This window comes from Phaseolus vulgaris, chromosome 3 (genome assembly GCF_051622355.1).
Source record: "Phaseolus vulgaris cultivar YP4 chromosome 3, ASM5162235v1, whole genome shotgun sequence".
NCBI lineage: Eukaryota > Viridiplantae > Streptophyta > Magnoliopsida > Fabales > Fabaceae > Phaseolus > Phaseolus vulgaris.
The window spans coordinates 25,002,244-25,018,523 of NC_143500.1; the positions used below are offsets into that span (position 1 = coordinate 25,002,244).

General features: G+C 31.1%; 1 protein-coding gene across 7 annotated transcripts; it reads right to left on the reverse strand.

The window, feature by feature from the left end:
- Nucleotides 1–91: 91 nt before the first annotated feature.
- Nucleotides 92–14,097, reverse strand: LOC137806779 (uncharacterized). Of its 7 annotated transcripts, none has more exons than XR_016519586.1 (14): nt 13,713–14,064; nt 12,488–12,569; nt 11,637–11,740; nt 9,757–9,883; nt 9,102–9,196; nt 8,217–8,340; nt 5,403–5,483; nt 4,276–4,374; nt 3,829–3,982; nt 3,673–3,733; nt 3,487–3,557; nt 2,372–2,416; nt 977–1,147; nt 92–889 (listed from the first exon to the last, which is right to left on the reverse strand). XR_016519586.1 is itself a non-coding variant. In XM_068607054.1 (14 exons), exons 1-14 carry the CDS (start codon nt 13,748–13,750, stop codon nt 314–316), a joined length of 1,833 nt encoding a protein of 610 aa, XP_068463155.1. In that variant the 5' UTR covers nt 13,751–14,097; the 3' UTR covers nt 92–313. The 7 variants fall into 7 exon arrangements, 2 of the variants coding, with proteins under 2 accessions (XP_068463155.1, XP_068463154.1); XR_016519587.1 differs by having other exon boundaries at nt 977–1,150; XR_016519588.1 differs by having other exon boundaries at nt 977–1,150; nt 3,487–3,563; nt 3,662–3,733.
- Between the last annotated feature and the right edge of the window lie 2,183 nt (nt 14,098–16,280).

Genomic DNA, 16,280 nt, shown 5'->3' on the forward strand with positions numbered 1-16,280 from the left:
AAAACTCTAACAAAAACAAACACATTTTGTGAAGTGAATTAACACTCGATGGGAAAGAAAGACGAGAGCCCAGAATATTGTTAAAAAATACTGAGTACAATGGAGACAATGTTTCCCATTTAAATTCATAAAGACAACAAAATATGACAAATCTCACTTACAGTCAAAGAATATTGTTTCATTTGTTAGTTGAGAATCTAAACATACCAACTTTACACACGAGCAACCTATTTCTTTGGTACAAACTATGATTTTTTTTCTTTTAGTTACAGAAACAACGTATAAATGAGAATCAATCATCTGATCATGATGGCTATTTGTTTTTGAAAAAATTGAAATCCCAACGACGCATTAAGCCGTCCATGGCATGACCTGCGGGATTCCTGACAACAGTTACTGTGGCTTTAGTATTGTGTGATATGTCAGTCTCTGATGAACCCTTCAGACTACCAGAACTGCCGCTATGAGCAGAATTGCTTGTGTTGCCGGACTCAGTTACTGATGACATGTCTGTTGATGCCGGTGGCAGTGACAGTGGCAGTGGCGGCTGCGACTGCAACTGTGGCGCTTCTGATGAAAGACTTGGTACAGAACTTGGCTTGGATACCACATATTGAGAATGGTTTACTGAAATGGAATTTGACTCGCCTTTCAATGCCTCACATTCTTCTGATATAGAGGAAGTGGTTTTAGATTTTGAATCTGTACTGTGTTTGGGTGAGGAAGATTTTGTCTCCATAGGTCTTGAATTCTCTTCTGAGGAAGCATCTTTATGTGACGGCTCTATAGCTGCTACAGACACAGTACTAACACTACTTGTTGGTTGTTCTGCATTTGAATTTCGTACTTCCAGGTCCTTCAGTGACTCCATCACAGCTTCCATGAACATCTGAATAGCATGGACAAATCAAACGTAACTAAGATACAAAATGTTCACCAGGTGTTAGGTTATGTAGAAGTCATCAAGTCGACTCACTCTTTCTTCCTCCTCTGAAGTAGAAGGAAAACCTGCAAGGTCATCTAGTTGATATTCAACGTATTGATCATCTTCCAATGCGGCTGGAACATGGGGTCCAAAAGGATCACCATTTGATAATTCAAAGCTAATCATTGATGATGGAGATGGAGAATGATCACCGCACTTCTCCTGCTTCACAAAAAAATCATGAAAAATGTGAGTCTGGTTCTGTGTTTGGTTCCCTCTTTCCTTATTGTATACTTCTTTATTGCTTATTTATTATTTCATCACCACTAAAGATAGATATGTGAAAGAATTACATTCTTGAAACTCAGGTACTGGCTATGCCTAAGCAAATGCATATACACTAGTAGTGGTCATTCACGTGCGTAAATAAAAACTGTAGCAAGTTTGCTGCATAGGTTAGAATTAAGATGGAACCTTAAAATTTTTGTATTTGTTCAACCTTTAGTGTATCTTAAAAATAGAACAGAAATGGGCAAAAGGTTGATAAAGTAGCATATATTAATTCTATGAAATGGATGAAACAGGAAGAATAAATAGATATGGACGAATCTTTTCATTCTTACCGTTCCTCTAAAACTAAGGTAGTGGAACAAAAATATTATTTGAACACAAGTTTCCCCATTTTTTAACATTTAAAATGTAAAAACTTTTTCATAAACTTCTAAAATGCAAAAGCATTTTAATAGACGTAGGGATCACACATAAAAGGCAGGTCTATGCCTTAACTTAGAATTCATTGGTTTGTTGCTATAAAAATGAAATTAGAGTATTCATGAAGAAATAAAGAGATACGAGGCCAAGTCCCCTTCGTCTCTATTACATGTTTGTAAAAGTATTCCAATATATCATAAAAACATATTTCACGCAAACATTGCAGGTGATCCATGCTGCAAGAAAAAATGGATAAGATCGTTATTCCTACAAAAATCACTAATTCAATAACTATTTAAAAAGAGTGATGTTGACAGAAACTTTTGATACAGAAAGCACAGGCCACGGAATCTCAGCAGTGTCAGATCCATGGGCCTAGAGAGGGGAATATAATATTATATATATATATATATATATATATATAATATATATATATACATATACATATATATATATACACACACACACACACTTGATTGTGTCATGGGGCATCATTACATGTTTAGAATTGGCAATTACTACGATTTTCACGCCAAGACAGGAAACAAAAGTGATTCCAATCACACCTTTTTTTAGTAGTTTGGATGCTACTGAGTTACCACCAACACCACTTGGTGCTTGATAACTAATATAGCCATATATGCATATAGTTTACAGAAAAGAATTACAGTGCATGTATGGGGAATAAGGGAAAACATTTCAATAATGTGAAAGGAAAAAGTGAATCGGAAATACCTCATGTTCATGATGTTCATCTTTCGAAGAAATATCAGATGGAACCTAAGAAAAGTCATACAATATATTACTTCGAAAAATAAAAGTCATACCTAATTAAAGAATTTAAACAAAACTGAAATAATCATATAGCTCAAACAGCCACATGCAAAAGCCATTTGACATGTATTAATACATCGGATTTTAGCAAACCGCACAAAACACTCTACTCAAATGTTAGCAAAATGCAATCATCTAAGTTGAACATTCGACTTGAGTACTCTAATGCAAAAATATATTTTAGGATCAGGATCATCTAATGCTAGTACGGGGCATCATAATGCCATGTTATCAGAGAGAAAGAAACAATAATAAAATCAATGAGTCCTATATAAATAGTGGTGGACCCTACCCTGATATAATTGTTTGTATTTCTTTTTCGTAATATGACATTATCACATTGTTTACTAACATTTTTTTTATCAGCACATTCTTTGCTAACATGAAATCATCATCCTACTCTTTAATGGTTAAATTTTTTTTTGCTCCTTACTCATTTTTAATTCAGTTCCTAGACACAGAAAAAATCAATTTATTCCCAATATGATCAATCATTTAGTGACATCTCTGTCATCTATGGTTGTTATAACACAGTTTTTGCCCAATGAAAAATGACTATCACATCCAGAGATAAAATGTAAATTTCTGGTCTCTATTCATTTCAATTCGGTCTGTAAACTTCACTTCGTTATTACTCCAACAAGTGGTAAATCAAAATTGAAAACAACAATCTGCACAATACAAAAGCTAAATTAAAAACCTGTTTCATATAAGAAACTCTGTCTATTGTTTCATAGCTAGTCCCAAGCCTGGGTAAAGGGTCTATGGTTTCATAGCCAGTCCCAAGCCTAGGTGAAGGAGGAGAGTTGTGTTAGGCTCTCACCAACTAACGTAAAAATCATTGACACACCAAAAATGGATCAATAATAACTTTTTAAATATAAGAACCAAATAAAAAAAGAATACATGAATATAAACCAAAATTATATCTTAACCCTTTTCAAAATACAGGGTACATTTCCTCAGGCAAAACATATTTGCATGTTACAGTAAATTAAGAGTTGATAAATACAAACCTCCATTCTACTCATTGGTCGTCTTGAACGAACCTGCTCAATGGCATTTATCGTACTGCTTGTTGAAGGTTCTGCAACTAACAAATAAACATATAAGAGATTTGCAAAAAGAGAAAAGGAACTAAGTGCTGATCCTCATACAAATCACTATAAATAATTAAGAGAAAGTAGGTACTTGAGTCATGCCTTTGTTTTTAGATGATGATTCAATGCTGTAGCCTAATTCGTGCACAGATCTCCAAACATCCTGAGGGGGAAAAGCCAATTTTTAGAAGATGTACAAGATGGACTATTGAAATTTGAACAGAATGGAACCAGTGAGCATTGTTGATTTTACCTTACCAAAGTAATCATTCACATGGTCAAAATATGATTCCCCAACCTCATCTTCTGGAGGTTGCAAAACATTGTGAAAAAAAATGTTTATGGAATCAAAGTAAAACTGAGGACGTGGAGAATTGTGATCTCCCTCAAATTTAATTATGTTTTTGTCTCCCTACAAAGCATGGACAGCAATATTAAAGATTCAAATATCAGGGATAAAAACAAAAAGAAAATGCCATAGTATAGAATAACACTACAATTAGAAGATACGTGACCCCAAATGCACCCAGTCTAAGCAACCTTAAACATCTTCAGACATTTTTAAATTTCAAAACCATCAAGCATGCTCTAAAGGCACATAGAATAGAAGAAAAGGCTTAGTGTCTGTTTGGTTGAGATTATTATTGAACAAATAATCACATTCTTCCTAGGAAGGTGGCCAAAAAGAACTCTAGATATACTTACCATGTAAGCCTCAAATATCCGATCAGAGTGATGGGGCTGTATAAAATCATCCTCAATGGCATGTCCAAGTAGCGCTGGAACAAAACAAGATTTTGCCACCTGCAACACAAACAAATAATTAATTAATATGATGGAGACTATAAAATTGTGCAAAACCAATAGGAACAAATTTATATTGTTTTCTCCCCCAGATATTTTCAATAAATTTTGCATTCAGTTCAGAATATTGATTTCTATAGATTGCTGAGCTTTTGAATGCCACATAAAGACATAAATGCACAAGATAACAACAAAACAATTGTCCATGTTATTTCTTTTTAGTTTTGCATCATTATATGGACAAAAAATAGATCCTGAAAACACCTAGTCCGTGTTTGGTTTCCAACAGAAATTCATACACATTCTAATGTTGCCAGTGGCCCCACAGAGTAAGGGACACAAATTAGTAGTGCTTAGCCAATATTCAATCAACTGTATGCTCCACCAGTTCAGTCATTAGCACCCAATAATTTTGAAATCATACTTTAAATTGCTTACGATTAGAATTCTACATATCTTGGGTTTAGCAATTAAAAAGAGGAACAAGAAGATGCAAGACCGCTCCACTTGTTACCAAAATAAATCCTTCAAATAACATTTTCTTAACTAGTTGGAACTATGTACTATTTGCACCAAATTATAACTTTCTTTAATTCACGAGCAAAAGTTTCTTTACCAATGATCATAGCAATTGATCAATTTAATTTACAAGAAACTTAACCTGAAATTTTTCAGGCAATACATATTTTCTGAATTACTGACTAAATTATGTATAATCTTGGAGATTACTATAACTGACTGATTAATAAGTGTATGCTATGGCCAGCAAGAGGAAATATTATACATTTATATAATTTCCCCAGATTCAAGATAAAAAAAATATACTTTTGTTACTTAGCTCGGGTACAGTTGGAAATTTTAACTTCTATAGAAAAATGATAAGAAAAACAAAGCAGTAATAGCTTATAACATTTTTTCGTCAAACGAACTAATCAGTCATTTTATACACTCAGGCAAGTGATACTGATTTCTTTCAATAAAAAACTCCTATCATAAAATAAAAGTTAAATAAACAAAGCATAAACAACCTTAATGGTATTGAGGTCCATTATGTCAAATTTTGCCTTCTTTTGAATAGCTCTTCGCATGTACTGGATTGCAAACTTCACCTGTAACGAGAAAAATGAAACAAAATCCGCCTAACAGTGAGTGATAGCACTGAGAAGTTATTCTCATAATAAGAACGAAGCAAGGCATCATCACTTGGAACACTAAGTTATTTAACAAGATTTTGAGATCTAAGATGTTAGATGAGTGGAGAAAGAGCACTTTGGTCCTTATACTTAAGAACAGGGGAGAATTTCAGAATTGTGTAAACTAAAGAGATATAAAACTTACTATCCGTTAGATGTTTCAATATATTGTTAGATGTTTCTATCTATGTAATGGGCTTAACCCATACTTTTTGCATGTTTTTTCTCTCTATAGACATAACCCTATGTTTTTTTCTTTTCCTTTATTTTAATACGACCCACGCTATGAAAGTATGCAAAAAAGGCGATTGACAAATCCATTAAGAGAAGATATGAGTATTGCAGAGGATAGATTTCATTTTATGTTAGGAAAGTCTACAGCAGATGTCAATTATATTTTAAAGAGGTTAATAAAAAGGTACCTAATCAAACAAAGAGACTTGCATATAGCTTTATTGGCTTGTAAGCATATGATTGAGTGCCAAGAGAAGTGCATGGAAAACTTCAGAAAAGGAAAGTGTTTTTGTTATGACATAACTTCTAGTGTGAGAACTCGATGAGGCAAGACTAAGAACTTCCAAATACGGTTAGGGTTAGAGAAACCCTCAATCTTAAGTCCTTATTTGTTTTGTTTTGGATTTGTTAATAAACTTGAGCTTTGGAGACAAAACTTGCTAAAGTAGGAATTAGGTAGAATATATGCATAGAAATTTAGTAAGGAATATTCTTGGAAGTAAAAATTGGAGATGTTATATCACTGGTTTCTAAGTTTAAATATTTGGGACCAATATTACAAAATATAGGGTAACGCAAGCTAAATAATGCAACCTCTCCTCTAAAAACTTCAAGGACCCTAGACATGTTATGGGGTTTTGTACAAGTTACCAATTGACCCCCAACATTGCATGCAAGAAATTAATAGCTTTTTGACCAAACTTACTGCACCACTTTAGCGCATGTCCATTGAAGAGAAGTTTTATGTAGCATAAGAACTTTTGGGGGGCATCATGAAAGAGAAAGAAAAAGAAGTACTTGGAGCTTTGGCCGAAGACAGAAATTAGCAAAATTGTATTTTTTTTTCTTTAGTGGTGCACAAGACAGCCATGTTGTTCCACTGCTTAAAAGATATCTGGTATCTCAGTTGTTATCCAGTAACAGATAATCAACTCTTACAAACAACTTTGTATCCTTTTGTATAATTTAGGGTGCGTTTTGGATAGTCGCCAAAATTAAATTATTTTCAATTATCGATTACATGTATAATCAATAATAATCAACATTAGTTTTTGTTTGGGTAAGTTTGCTTAAAAGGAGTTTCAAGATTAATATCATTTGGAAGCAAAAAAAAAATATCAGTTCACAAGAAAAAGAGCATGTATAAAGCTGATATAGAAAAAAAAGCAGTTGGTTAGGCTTTTTTTTCAGATCCATTCAAATAGCTTATTTTCTCAGATTCTACATTTTTAGAAAAAAGGGAAAAAAAAGCTCTTTTACAAATTTAAGCTTTTGTCCCAAACATACAGCTGAAATTATAGTTTTGTTATCTAAACAGCTGAAATGAAGAAAAAATTGTCTTTCTCAAGTATGCACTTTCTATAATAAAAGGGTGATTTTTAAACAACCCACACAAAACAATCACTTTTCAACTACCATAGTTAAACATAAAACCTATTTTTCACACATATAATTGATAATAGAAAAAATCTTTCACAAATTATCCAAATACACCGTTGTGTTTTTCTTAAAAAGGTGATTTTCAAAAAAGTACTTTTGTCAGTCAATTCCACTGACAGCAGAAGTTTCACAGTAGGTCTATACTGCCGCAGATGGTTTACAACTCTGCACCTATGAAAAAATGGTAATTTAACACCTTTCTAAAAAAATTTCAATCCATGAAGAATCCTATATTAGCTCCATTAATTACCTTTTGCTTGGTTGAAAACATCCATCTATATGAGATCTGTCCATCAAAATGGAATTATATTTCAACTTGGTTAATAAAGTAAATATTATAGTTATCATCAATCAGGTAAATGATAGACCCCCAAGTATCAAGGTTGATAGAAGTTGGGAATGGTTAGTAGAGAATCAGCATATGCAGGTAGAGACAGAATGGGGAATGTTAAACTGCAGAACAAAATGCCTATATGAAATGACAAATGAAGGGCCAGGAAGAAATTTGGTTCGTGGAAGTGAAATTAACCATAAATGTGAAGAGGAAGAGTAGGGTAGAGTAGAAGTTAGGCAAGAAAGTACGCAAAGATTTGGCCCTTTGGGCAGGGAAGTTAGCAGACCTTCAAAGATCTGCATCTGTTTCTAACTATATTTTAGTGTAATTAAGAGGGATTTCCCCAATTGTAAGGCTTATACTCCATCGTTTCTTATCAGTAAAGATCGGTTCCCATCAAGGTACAAATTGAACAACATAATTTTGGTCATGATTTTTTATTTATTTATTTTTATCAGCAAAGTTATGAAGAGCTATTAAATTTCAGACTGGGTAGACAAGGAAGTTTAACAGTATTAATATCATTTCAGATCAAACTTCTTTATATCATGTCACATACCACTCAGGCGTGCTGGCATATATGGAAAATTGTTCCAATAACCTCGAAGTAAAGAACCAAAAGTAATCTATAATATACTCACAGTGAATTTTGGGAGACGAATTTTATATGTATCTACAAGTTCCATCATCAAATCAACCAAATCAGAAAAGGGACTGTCTAAAACCATCCCTGCAATTGAAGGATCCTCAGCTCCATACATAAGGCTGCAAGTAATAAAATCATAAATTGTTCAGAGAAAAACCATATGAATTAGCTAAAATGTAATGTTTGAAAAGCTATAATCACGGTACTTATATTTAGTGCACTTAACAGGAGAACCATCCAATTCAGAGGGGAACAAGCATATAAATGAGTTTCTTCCAGAGGAAGGTACTTTATGAGTCTACACAAATACAGAACAGCTAACAACTTTCCTAGTACAATCAAACATGTGATATAATTCAGCCTCAGGATTAAAACAGTATTTTACACAATCTATTATTCAAGAATCATAATGTTCATAAAAAAGGACTAACCAGGCTGATGTGACCCAAAACTGGAGAACTAGTTAGACAAGTAAAAAGGTTCATGTATGGATTTCTATTGTTTAGTTTTCTATTGATTTTTTATCTAGTAGTATGACACACAAAATTATCATTTATAATAATTTAAATTTAATATAAATTGATCTATTATGATTTTGTATGTTGAATGATCACATATTCGAACATGATTGAACTAATTAAGCATGCATAACACCTACGTGAGTTCAATAACTGACATGTTTTTTTAAAACATTAATAATAGAAACTCTCCTCTCACAAGGCATTTCGCAACTCAAGGTTGTCAAATTGAGATCTTAACTAAGACCATGAGAGGGATGAAAGATCACAAACCTTCCTAAACCTAATTACAAAAGAAAGTTCAAAGCAAGAAGAGGATGATGATGATGATGATGATGATGATGATGATGATGAAAACCTACCTAGTTACAGCTCCCATCGAGCGACCCCACAAACCAATCAAAGAGACGTTTCCATCATCCCGCAGATAGTTGACCACAGCCTTCAGATCATCCTTCTGAGAATAGCAAATGAATAACAATCATTTCATAATGAAGAAAGACAACAAAGCAAGTAGTAGAAATGTGTGTACGCAGACTTCCATCAAATGAAAAAACTTAAAGCATTTCTTGTTCTACTGAGATAGAAGATAGTTGTCCTGTCCAAGATTTTCACAGTTTCCACTGATGGCACAGGCATATTACTAAATTTAACTAGTCAAAAACAAAAAGCAACACCTAGCAAATTTGACTTGGACGAATAATGTTGGATCAAATTCGCAAAAATCAAAACCACAGCTAGTCTAGAAACTAACTTTAGATGAGATTTACTTATGTGTATTGTGTCCAATATGCATGCTAGACCACATAAGAAAATAATAGAACTTTGAACTTGTCAAAATATCTTTCATTTAATGTCCTTCTCACATTTACTCGAAATAATTATGGGGGAGAGATAAGAGAAAAATTACTACGCCCCGTGCGAGTGGGTAAAATGACACATTAGCAAGACTATGCATATCAATAATTAAACAACAAAATATGATGTTTTTTAAAAGGTTATTGAGAAAGCACTTACTTCATTCCAACCTAGAGTAACATGCTCCCCTCCAGAAATTCCAGATCCCGAGAAATCCAGAGTAAAAACTGTAATATTTGAGGGAAGTAAAATTATAGCAGCTTCACTAGCATCAGCCCTACATCCACTGTCATACAAACATATCACTCAGTCAGCATAAATTTGAAATCTATAACTATACAACGCCATACATACACTATGGTGGACAGATATGATATTACATATTAGATACGTATCTGATTCAGTACTACAGCTATTCTTAAGAAAATATAGGATATAATTTGTGCAAGATACATATGTATGAAAACTCATAAATCATAACAAATATATAAAAATTTCAATTCAGATTAAGAACATACTTCTTGGATATCACTAAAAACAAGATAAAAACTAACAATCATTATCATCATCAATCAATGTTTATTGTTGCCTACAAACAACAATAATATCAATCTTGAGCATCTAAATTTCATAATTAAAGTTGGAAGAGTAAATATTGTTCAAAACTAGGTTTAGAACTCAGAATAGGAAAACAAAAATGAGTTATATAGATCATATAGCAGTCATCAAAACTAAAAAGGTTCTACAGTTTCTACCATATCAGAACACAGATAACTAGGTAAGTACATTGAAATGCAACACACGTCCCTTATTTTCTTTAAATTTGATGTTGGATAACCCATAATATCTTTTTATATCCATATAAAGCTATGTAAGGATATATTTTTGTCAGTCAAAAATTATATAATCAAAATTATAAAATTACCATTGTAATGTGAAAATACAGAAAATCATATACAATAATCACCTTGTCAAACCTGGGATATGTATCTATACAGCTATATGGGAAAAAACTGAAAGAAAGAGCTTATCAAAGTGCAAAATGCAAGTGCAAATATCAATTAATCAAATATAATGAGTCAAATAAAATGCACCTATATCAATGTCAACGAATTAAGTCATCAAAAGACAAAGTGATTATCCAAGCCACTTTTTATAGTAAAAAATTAGTCAAACTCAAGATTTTACTCAAACTCGGGAAATGGGAAACAAAATCATAAACCTCGAAATCCTAACACAAAGCTTAAGATTCTACAAGATTCATAAAATTCATACATACGCATATGAAATTCATATTACAAAGCATAAATAATGGAGAGAAGACATTACAAAACATAAAATACTTGGGCATAAAAAAATTAATAAATAAAGTTATGAGTGGCAAACAAAATAACTCATGTACTGCAGCTGCCCACTGCTAATATAAAACACTGAGACATGAACCCAGACAAACAAAACCAGAACAATAAGCTAGCAAAACAGTGAAACATAACTAGCTAAACAGAGCGGCAGAGGAACAAAACAGAACAGGTTAAAACAGAGACGTGTTCAGATGTGGAAAACAAGAGCTCCGGTTGTGGTGAAGAGGAGCTCTGATCATGGTGGATTTGTGCAGTAGATTTTGGGGCAAGATGTTGAAAACAGTCACAAAGGCAAGAGAATAAGTGCTTTTCTCAGTTCTCTGGGCTTAGGTTTACAGGCTTAGGTTTGCAGATGCCCAAAATGAGCAAAACAAAAACTTTGAAACCTGACCCACCAAACAGAATCAAAAAACGCTATGATTCTATCAAGTTTACAATTCCGCTAGTTGATGATTCTGAGCAAGTATGAACTCGGCCAGGCACAGCAGAAGTGTGGAATCATGCAATTCTATAAGTCAGCATGCGATTTTAACTAACACGAGTGAAAAAAGGAAGTGCAAAGGAAAACATACACAATCTAGAAAGGAGTCTAAAACTTTCAGAAGAAAACTTCTACAGTTTCATAGGAACTTCAAACAACAGCGTGCTGGCTAGAAAAAAGTAACCCCCGACAATCACCTGTTTCCATGACAATATATTACACAAGGCAGAGGCTTTCCTTCAGGACTGACTATTGGCAAGTAATGACTGCATTGAAGAACATCACCCCTACTGTTCTTTATCTGCAGAATATCAAATCTTACATGACAGACTGACCATGCAGGTTGTCAGCAAAAAAAGATAAAGTATGACTTAATAAAAAATTGCTTGTAAAAAAAGTGAAATCAATAAGGACAGAAGTTTTAGAACATCACTTACATACACTGTATGTATAAAATACAAGTTCAATGGAGAAATAATTTTTCTAAAATAGAATTCTAATTCTGATATTTTTCTCATCACATTATAGTTTCAGTTTTTAAATGGTAACTAATACGTGTATTCATGTTGACATTATAGTTAAGAAAAACTTCTAGTGGCAATTTTCCAGAAGAGAAATAAATCTGAGGGTTGAAACAAAATATGAAAAGTTTATTTCTTTCAACACAAAAACAACGGCTTTGAAATTAGAATCATGTTCAAGCATATAATTGACATGTCTTCCTGGGGTATCTGTAATATCAAATTCACTCTAAAATTTAATGACTCTGCACCAATTTTACAGGTTCAAAATCTTCATTAAAGTCAATGATAGCCCACGTAATGGATCCTTCTTTTAAAATTAATGTTGTCTAGTGATGGTGGTCACTTAGGAATTCAATAAAAATTATTAAGAACAGACAATGAAGACCAGTGATTGGACGTTCAGATTCGTAATAAGTTACCGACAAACTATAAAATAAGATAAAAACCATCTTCAATGCATTTCACCATAACGAATGCTGAAAACAATTTTGCTAATGCACTGAATTATACTTTTTTAAACTTACCTCTACATCCTTCCGTTGATACCATTTCCCTTTCAGCATGAACTCCGGCTCCAACAAATCACTTTTGGGGTCATATTCAGCTCTGCATCCAAATAAAATATATGATCTCTTTAATTAAAAGTTAAGTTAAATATGAAATAAAAATAGTGTAAATAAATCAGTTAGGCGTGTACTGATACATATAACACAAATCCCTATTCATCTTTAGGCTATAATTGCTGAGAGATTACTTGAAGTAAAAGCATACTGCATACAAGTGTATACCATGCATAATGTTGTCTCAAGGCCTATATTGCAACTGGGCTTCTACTAATACCTTGAGATTCCAAATATGCACCTTTTCGATAAAACTCCTAAGCATACATAAATACACACACACATATATATATATATATGAATGTATATATGTATATATGAATGTATATATGTATGTATATATGAATGTATATATGTATGTAGACATTCAAAGCAATGAATCCATTCCTTTTCGATTTCTTCTTTTAGGAATAATAAATTTGATAGATCTCACTTTTTAGAATACAAAAATTCAAAAAGCAATAAGCAATTGAATATTGGACATAAATAACCAGTCAACAACTAATTATCATATGTGTGTTTGGATAAGTAGAAGTTTATGTCTTTCTAAGAGTGTTTCTCATATCAATACCACGTAAAGTTACATAACAGGTGCATCCCCTCTTAAGAACATAAAAAGAACGAATCCATAACAAACTAAACAAAAACTCTAAAAGGGTTTAAAAAAGACCCTTTTTTGCTGGAAGAATGAAAATCTTACACCTGAATATGAGGTGACAAGGAACATCCGCAAGGTAGAATTAGATCTCAATTCCCAACCAAACAAATAGTTATCTAAATTAACATGATGTGATAGCTCCGAAAAATCATGCTTTTGAAAAAAGAGACTAAGGAAGTGGAATTCTGAATCTACTTGCATCTGCTTTAGTTTTTCCCTTTGAAAAAAAAAGAGTTGTGGAGATTCACAAGAAACTTAAATTCAATTGCGACAACCCAAGCTGAGTTGGGGCTTTCCAAAGACTAAAAATCAAAACTTTAAATTGAATTTCATCGTTTTCCAAGTGAAGAACCCCGAGCAGAAGAAGATACCTCATCTGGGAATTTCGGAAAAAGGAAAAAGAGAATAGTTTGATTCGAAAAGGTGTTTGATGTAAAGGATGCGAGAGTGGGTGGGAGAAAAAATTGATACCTTGGTGGCCGGATGATGAAGTTGACCAGCTGTTCCATAGATTCAAACGATCAACGATTATACACTTTTCAGCTCTCTTTAAGCAAAATATGTCTTCAACGCATATCAATTATATTGTATTTTATGTATATTTGCAAGGGAAGAACAAGAAGATGAAGAACAAGAATGAAAGGAAAAATAAAATAAAAAAGCAGAGAGAGAGAGAGAGAGAGTGTGCGTGTATGTGGGAGAGAGAATGAGAGAGAATTGGAAGGGGGTTGGTGACAGTTTTATCAGAGAAAGAAGTAAAGAAGAGAAAACAGAGGGAGAAGGAGAGAGGCGTTGTTGCTTGTGGTGGGTCTCTGTGTCTCCAACTTCTGCTTTTCTTAAAAAACTGAAAAAGTACATCAGGCACGTCACACATTTTTATTTTATTTTTTTCATCCAAGATTACCAAGAAATCACTGTAAGTTCAACTAAACTATATTTAAAAAATATTTTTAAATAACTTTGTTAATAATATTTTAAAAGCTACATTTAAATATTTGTCATTAATCAGTAATATAAAAAGATATTCTTATAATGAATAACACTTAAAAAATTAGTGTTGTTTTTACTATAAAGATTTTTTTTATTCCATTCATGTTCTTCTTAATCCATTACACTAAGAAACTAATTTTATTAGTAATACTTTGATTATCCTTAAGAAGTGTGTCCTAAATAACATGTTCTAGACTATATGATATCAATGGGTCAAAATATAGAAACTTTATTTATTAAGCATAAGCTTGTCTGTCAAAATAATTGTTTATTAAAGTTAATTACTTGTTAAAACTAGATTATAAGTAGATTCATAATTAAAAAGTTAATTGCAAATTAACTTATAAGTTTTAAGCTTGCGATTTCCCACATGTCATAACATGTAAATTTAAAGTTCCTAACTTATAAGTGTCAACTTCCTAATTTATAAGTTTCGAATATATAAATTTTCAACTTATAAGTTTCGAGTTCCTAATTTATAAAAGAATCTGAAGTATACCACTTATAAATTTTTAGCAAATAAACTAATTTATTTGATTAGTAGTGTTTAGTAAATTATTTAATAAATTAGTTGATGAATTAAAATTACATAAAATATATATATATACAATTATAGAAAGTTGATTAACGATGTCAATGTTTTTTTAATAAAAATATATTATTATATAATTATATTTTTGAATTTTTGAATTTTTTAAATAATATTATTATTATAATTTGCAGTGCTTTTGTTTATATTTTTTAAGTTGTATACGTTTTTTATTTTGGAAAATAATTTTATTTAAATGAGTTTACTTAATGAGTATTAATTAAATTTAAGTTTTATTTATTTTCATAAATTTGAATTTTTTAAACGTTAAATATTGGAGTATTATTACTTCAATTTATAATGTTAAGCTTTTTTAAAATTTTGTATAAAAAAAACTTAAAAAATAATCCAACAAATACTAAAAATAATAATTAATTATTTTATAAAATTGAAAGAAATAGTAATAGGTAAAAAAATTAATAAAAAAATATTCACAAATAAAAAATTAAAACAGAATTAAATAAATTAAAACTAATTGAAGTTACTTATAGTTACAAATTATAAAACTTCTTAAATATAGTATTTTGGAGTAATTGTCAAAGACTTTTATGTTTATCTGACTAGTTTATAAGCTAAATTACTAACTGACTAATTGATTTATGAAACTTCCTTTTATATTAATAAAAGCAACAATTCTTATGTTATTTCGTCTATTTATAAATAATATTCAAGAACATTGAATTCACATTAATATGTTTTAAAATTAGTAGAAATAGTTATTGTGTTTTAATAAAATGATTTTCATATCTGTCTTTTGTTTTTTAAGACAGATTTACCCAATTTATATTTTTAATAAATAAAATCTATGTTTTTTTAGTAAAGTAATATTTTTATTTTTATTTCATTTGAAATAAATTTAATAAAATATAAATAGAAAATTAAAAATGAAAGTTTGAATTATAAAAATTAAACAATTTAATTATAAAATAAATTGATTTCATCTTCCCTAAACTCTCTTAGACAATTTTAACACATATTTTAATTATTTCCTGAACTAAAGTCTCATTATATATATATATATGTTAAAATTGTATAATAATAAATTAATAAATTTAATTATACATTTTGTAGCTAATCAAGTCCGAGGCATATTTTAGGTTTCGTTTTAGTCTATTTTAATTTTTAAGTGTGAGGATTTTCGTTTAAACAAAAGTATTACTAGAATTTAACTTGTACTCGGTCTCAATTTCACTCAAGTGAAGAAATTTTTGCTTAATTAAGAAAATTTTTCTTTAAGTGAGGTTAATTTCGCTCAAGCTAAAAAAACTTAAATTTTGAAATGTGCTTTTGGAAGACTGCTTTGATAATTGTTTGTTGTTTTAATTCACTTTTTTGTAAATTTATTTATAAGTGTAATTGAAACTATTAGTTTATGTGTTTATGCAATTTTCTTTAATTTTTTTTAATTGTTTTAAAAATCTAAACTTATGTGTGATTAAATGATGTACGGATGTGTGAAA

Coding starts and splice junctions, on each gene's coding strand:
- LOC137806779 (XM_068607053.1), bottom strand. CDS start 13,750: ATGGAACAGCTGGTCAACTTCATCATCCGGCCACCAAG. Junction 9,884..11,636: donor ATATATTGTCATGGAAACAG/GTGATTGTCGGG, acceptor TTTGTATGACAG/TGGATGTAGGGCTGATGCTA. Junction 4,375..5,402: donor TGGACCTCAATACCATTAAG/GTTGTTTATGCT, acceptor TTTGTGTTGCAG/GTGGCAAAATCTTGTTTTGT.